Genomic DNA, 6,522 nt, shown 5'->3' with positions numbered 1-6,522 from the left:
GCCACCGGCAGCGACGGAACCAGATCGTACAGACGCGGCGGCACTGAAAGGCACTGCCATCCTGCAACCGCGCTCGGTGACCAGAGCCTTATCCAGGCACGCGACCGACCGCAGCCGGGCCCACTGCGCCTGGCCGCAGGGCGAACCCACCAAGGAGGCGGTTTGCAGCCCGAGGCCTCATTAAGAGGGCACGGGGCGGCGGCGGCGCTAACTCTGCCTGGCCTCTCCTCCAGTCTCCGGCAGCCGCAGCAGCCACCAGCGCGGGCGGCTGGGCTCGAGGCCACCCTCTCCTTGGGCCCCACCCAGCCGCACCCGAGGCCGCGCGTCGTCACAGAGCGCATGCGTGTCGCGGGGGATGCCGGGAGCGCGCAGTGGCGGCAGCAGCGGCGACGGCAGTCACAGCGGCGGCAACAGCGGGGACGCGAGCGGGGCGGTGACCGTGTGGGAGGTGGTCTCACTCTTGGGGAAGCTACTGGGCACGGTCGCCGCGCTGAAGGTGGTTCTATACCTGCTCCGGGTGTGCTTAGCGATGGCCTGGAAATCCGGCGGCGCCAGCCACTCGGAGCTAATCCACAATCTCCGCAGTAAGTGCCACCCCCGCTGGGTGTGGGGCAACTGGGGCAGGCCAGGCCTGGACCGAGTCCCCCGGGCCGTCCGGAACGTTCTGTCTACCCTCCCGTGCTTGTTGGAGGGCTTCGGCCTAGGGTTGCACCAGCAGTCCTGAACGGCATGCACTTGCGATCGCGTCCCCCGGGACCTGTCACTCATTGGCGACGTGGACTGGAAGGGAAGAGAAAGATCCCGCGGCCGCTGCTGGTGGGGCAGGCGTCTCCCCGGAGGCCTGGGGGGAGGGGGTGCGGCACAGGTGGTGGGGCTGTCACTCGAATCCTCCGCTTGGACGTCCAGGTCCGGCGGGCGAGGGGCATGCACTCGGGGTGGGGAGATGTTGGCCAGGCCTCCTAGAGACTGGGCTGGAACTGAGGGGACTCCACCCTGGCCCCCCGCGTCTGCTCTCCTTCGTCCTCCATCATCGACCTCGCTGCAAGCTCTCTCTCCTACTCTGCCTCCCCCGCCCTCCGTTTTTTCCTCTGGAGGGAGATGCCACCGTCTGATACAGGCGAAGGGAGGGAGAGGAAGATGAGAGTATTGTCATTGCGGATGCTGGGAGAAATTTCTGGGGCGGCAGTCCAGTGGAAAGCTTCGTGGGGGGCGGAGGAAGAACTAACCCGGCGATGCTGTTCCTGAGAGACTTGTATTTCAGGAGCCTTTAGAGGTCCTAGAATCCAGCGAGCAATTGTGTGTGTGTGTGTGTGTGTGTGTGTGTGTGTAATGTTCTAACTTTTCTCAGAACTACCATATGCTTTAAAAGCCTTGTATGGAAGTTTCTTTATGCCATTTTCTTTAGTTATTGTATTACTTGCTCTGATGACAATTTTAGGGTGGGATGAGTGCTGTGTCACTTTCTTTTTTTAAATGGAAGTATAGTGTCGCGGTCTGGTGGGGAGTCCAGACTGCAGCCCATAATACTCGTTCAGGTCAGAATTTATAGCACTCTCTTTGCCACTAACTTTGCAAATAATATCTTCCCACGTGGTGTTTTTAATTGTCATAGGTCATTTAGCTTTTCCTGTATTTGTCATATTTCCTAATTCAATTTGCAACCTCAGGGACTTCTAAAAAATATCTATGAATCCTCTCAAAGAAGATAGTACTCGTGAATTTTTTTCATACATGCCAGTTAAACGTACATCATATGCTTGGATCTGTGCTAGGAATACCCAGATGAGTTAGAGAAATAGCACTATCTGGTTCATGGTTAGTATTTAGTGTTAGTCATTTGACTTTTTTTAAAACAGTATTTAATATTTGGAAATCATGGCCTTAGTGTTTAGTAATGAAGAATGTTTAGATTTTAAAATTCTGCCAAGCATTGCCAGTATTCACTTTATGGAACGATATTTGACTGGAAGTGGGCATTTATAAGCCGAGGCAGCATTATTAAGTATGATTAGGTTCCCCATGGTTTGCACATAAGCTCAATATGTTGTAAATACTTCTGTAAAATTTCTTAAAATGATCTAGTGCCTGCTATTGCAGTATACACGCCTGAAACATTCTATACACGAATTGTGATTAAGTAATTTTCCACCGGTGGTTATCTTAGTAGACACTTGGCTGTGGCAGAAATTTGTAATCAATCAGGCTCTTAAAGTCTCTCCTTTTTGGGCCAAATTTGTAGTAAGCCAAGACTAGATCCTTTCTCATTTTAATGTATTACATTACTATTCTTAGCTGAAAGTTCTAAGGATGTCGTTCTATCAGCAAATCTGATAGAAATATTTAATATGCATGCTGATATTGTAGATATTTCATTTTATACTAGATCTGTGGTAAAAGGAAAAAATTAGAGTACTCATATTGTTTAGGCTCTTGTAACACTTTTGCAACTTTAGTTTCAACTTCTTGCTAAATTTTAACTAATAGATTTCGTTTTTGTTTTTTATAACAGTATTATTTGCTCATGTAAACATTTCAGTTGGCACAAAATTTGAAAATTTCTTTTTCCTGATTATTCCACTGTTGTGGAAGCCTTCCTAAAGACTTCTGAGTCTTTAAAAAAAAGATGAAAATGTGATTGTTTATTTTGAAGAAAAAAGGATCTGCAAACTGGAAGAGGAAGCAAATTATGGTTCTAATTTTTTTTTAAAGAAATGAAGTTCATGATTGGTTTTGTTTTAATGTTATAATTGAAAATATCTACTGAGCATTTTTTTTTAAGATTTTATTGGGGAATTGGGGTAGGGGAACAGTTTTGGGGAATTGGGGAAGGGGACTGGCCAAGTTGTTGTTCCTCAGTCTTCATTGTGGAGGGCGTCATTCGCCATCTGGCTGCCTGTCGGTAGCTCGTGGCCTCTAAGCTCAAGATGCTGTGTTCAATTTTAGTTGCGGGTGGGCGTAGCCACCATCCCATGCGGGAGTCAAACCGGCAGCCTTGTTGTTAAGAGCGCACGCTGTATCCACTGAGCCATCTGGGTGGCAGCTCAGCTCAAGGTGCAGAATTCAGTCTTAGTTGTGGGTGGGTGTAGCCCACCATCAAAGAGGCAATCTTGTTTTTACACCAGCTGAGCCATCCTGCGACCTGTTGGCAGCCCAAGGACAGCTCAGCTCGGGCGCAGCGTCACTGGCCCATGTGGGAATTGAACTGGAGGCCCTGTTGCTCAGAGCTCGCGCTCTTAAGCCAACTGTTAACCAACGCGCCACTCGGCCAGCCCAGTATTTCTTTTATAAAACACAATAGAAACATGATTATGTATGATTTCATAGTTGATATACCATTTATAGATTATTTTAGACTGTAATGGTACATCTCCTAATATCTCATAGCTTATGTTGTGATTGACCAGCTGCCCTTAAATAACTTAAAACAGTAGTCTAAAACTTGAGCATGTTTCAGAATCTCCTGGATCACCTGGAGAGCTCGTTAAAGCTGATTAAGACAGATTGCTGAGGCTCTCAAGAATTTGTACAGTTGACCCTTGAACAACATGGGTTTGAACTTCATGGGTCAACTTATAAATGGGTTTTTCAATAAATATACAGGTAGCCCTTTGTATCCCTGATTTGCCATCTGTAGATTCACCCAACCGGTGATTGAAACGAATGTTTTTAATCAGCGGTTGGGAATCCACAGATGCAGAAAGCTGACTGAATCCATTGTTGTTTGCCATTTTATATATGGGACTTGAGTAGAGGATCCATGGATTTTGGTATCTGAATGGGTTCCTGGCATTAATACCCCGCGGTTACCAAGGGACAACTGCAGTTAAATTTTTGGAGAGTCAAAAGCTATACCTAGATTTTTCAGCTGTTTGTTCCCCTAACCCCCACATGGTTGATGGATCAACTGTATTTCTAACAAGTTCCCTAAGCAATGCTGCTGCTGGTCCAGGGACCATACTTTGAGAATCACTAGCGTAGAGAATTGAAAATTACAAAATTAAACTCTGCCAGTGTTTCAGCTGAATCAATTTTATGCTTTAAAATAAAATTTTGGGGAAAAACGTCTATAGCAATCCTGCCCAATAAAGTTCTCTGTAATGCCTGTATCTGAGCTGTTCAATATGGTAGCCACTAGCTGCATGTGTCATTGAGCATTTGAAGTGTGGTTAGTACAATTGAGGAGCTGGATTTTTGTGCGATTTAAATTAACAATTAAATATCCACATATAGCTAAAGGTTACCATTTTGGACAGTGCAGGTCTTCAGAAATGAAAAATACAGTTATTTTGTAACTACAGGCTGATAATGTGCTCATGAAACATTAATTTAAAACAACTGTGAACCTGCTTAATCTAGGGAACTTGACAATTTAAATAATGTCTATATTAGAGTGTATTTTCTATTTTTATGGGTACAATTTCAAGCTATGGTAAAATCGAGGAAAAGGGTGGGGCAGGAGTGGATGAGGTTGAGAGAGGTGGCCTCCTAAAGCAGGGGGGTCCAAACTAGAACGTTTGTGGAAGGTTAACTGTTAACTAACAGACTTCAAGTGCTGTATTGGCCACTTAAAACAATGCTAACAATTGTTCTTTTACCTGTTTTTATTTGTTAAATTCCATCCACTATCCTAATGCATCAGTTATTTCTACTTATATGTATATTTTTTGTATCCTTGATTGTGTCATTTTGTGCATATGATGTGTATAGAATAGCCATGCAGTCAACTGATATTTTGACTGTCTTCTATATGCAAGGCACTAGGGATTCAGCAGTGAACAAATCAAACATCCGTTCTCTCTTGTAGCTTACTTCTGATGGGAGCAGACAAAATATATGTCACATGATAAGTGAGAAAGTCGGAAGGTGGATAGGGAGTGTGGGGTATTAGGTTTGCAGTTGTAGGGGAGAAGTCCTCACAACGGTGTCATTTGAGCAAAGATTTGGTGGAGGGGAAGAAATTTAAGCCACGTAGATAGAGCTGGGGGATGAGCATTCCAGGCAGAGAAAATAGCAAGTGCTAGATTTGGATTTGGGGTGTGGAAGAAAGATTGGAGTAAAGGATATGATACCAAGGTTTTAGGCCTGAGCAACTTGGAGTGACTTGCCATTTTCTGAGTTGGAAGTATTAAGTGATTGAGCAGCAGAGGTGTGTGTGTGTGTGTGTGTGTGTGTGTTGGCAGAGGGTGTGCAAGGAAGTGTGGGAGAACAGGAGTTTATTTTGGGGAATGTTAGGTTTCAGATGTTTATGAGACATTTAAGTGAATACCTTTGGTAGGTGTTTGAATATGTAAGAATTATGGTAATTCACAATTTTTGTATCCTTATTTATTTCTGCAAATAAATTGAAATTATTTTTAAATTCTATTAAGAGTGTCGATTCTTAGTCACTAGTGGCATAACTAGTGGAAAAGAGAATATTCCATTAGTTTTTATCATGCGCTTTCAAGACCCAAATATAACCAGTGAATAAAATCTAAGGGACTGTTTTCAGAAAATGGGTCTCAATTAGAATCCAGAAAATACCTCCTCATTTTAACTTATTTCAAGTCAGTCTTACAGGTACCTATTAATAAGTGAACTTACAGTGCACTGAATAGGGTTTAATTTATATTTAAAAAAAAACTCGGGGAAAATTTTAATATCAGTGAGTCTGCTTAAATTTCAATGAAAATTAAATAAAATGTAAGACTCAGTCATATAAGTACATTTCAAGAGCTCAGCAGCCACATGAGGCTAGTGGCTAGCCTGTTGCACAGTGCAGACTTAGAACATTCCATCATCGTAAGAAGTTCTGTTGGATAGCACCAGATCTGGGTGCTAGGTTCATTACATTCTATTTAATGTGATCTTAGTTTCATTGTGCTGTTCCACATATTTTTATTAGTATTGTATTTAGCTCTGGCCAGCGTGCTTTAGGAGTAGAAGTTAAAAACCAAACATTTTCAGACAAGGGTGATGAAGATGATAAGGGTGTCAGCATTTTAAGTGATTATTTGTTGGGATTGGGGTTGTTTGGTTTAATAATGCAGAAGCTTAAGAGAGCAATAGTATTTAAATATTTGAAGAAATCATGTAGAGGGTCAAACCAGGACAAATTGGAGGCAGATTTTGGCTCATTATAAGGAAGTATTCACAAAGCTATCCTAACAATCAAAGACTTGGCTTTGAAAAACAGTGTTTTCTGTCACTGGATATGTTGAAGCAAAGAATGGTTGATCATTTCACTGTAAGGGATATTATGGTGAGATTTGTCTTCAGCTTTGACAATATACTAAATCTCTAAGGACACTTCCAAATCTAAGATTCTGTAATTTAAATCACATAATGGATTGCATTAAAACCACCTGTGAGTGTGTGCATGCGCGCACACATTTTTGTGTTAGAGAGCCACAGACGTTAACATTTGGTTATCTATATTTAAGAGTTTTGCATAATATTGGGTTGTCAGAAAAGTCATGACGTATTTTTTTCTGTTTTTCAAAGGTCATTTATTTATATAAAGAACAAAGATCAATCAGTGAT

At 43.0% G+C, this 6,522-nt stretch overlaps 1 protein-coding gene across 3 annotated transcripts in view; it reads left to right on the top strand.

Annotated features, from left to right (window-relative positions):
* Positions 1–252: 252 nt before the first annotated feature.
* Positions 253–6,522, top strand: part of PCMT1 (protein-L-isoaspartate (D-aspartate) O-methyltransferase) — a 52,258-nt gene continuing 45,988 nt past the window's right edge. For all 3 annotated transcript variants that reach the window (XM_019638941.1, XM_019638940.1, XM_019638943.1), the window contains exon 1: positions 253–584. In XM_019638941.1, the coding sequence (XP_019494486.1) occupies positions 356–584 (229 nt within the window). In that variant the 5' untranslated portion in view covers positions 253–355. The remainder of the gene's footprint in view (positions 585–6,522) is intronic.

This window comes from Hipposideros armiger, unplaced genomic scaffold, assembly GCF_001890085.2.
Source record: "Hipposideros armiger isolate ML-2016 unplaced genomic scaffold, ASM189008v1 scaffold_41, whole genome shotgun sequence".
NCBI lineage: Eukaryota > Metazoa > Chordata > Mammalia > Chiroptera > Hipposideridae > Hipposideros > Hipposideros armiger.
The sequence above is the reverse complement of the archived record's forward strand: the minus strand, read 5'-3'. Positions and strand labels throughout refer to the sequence as shown.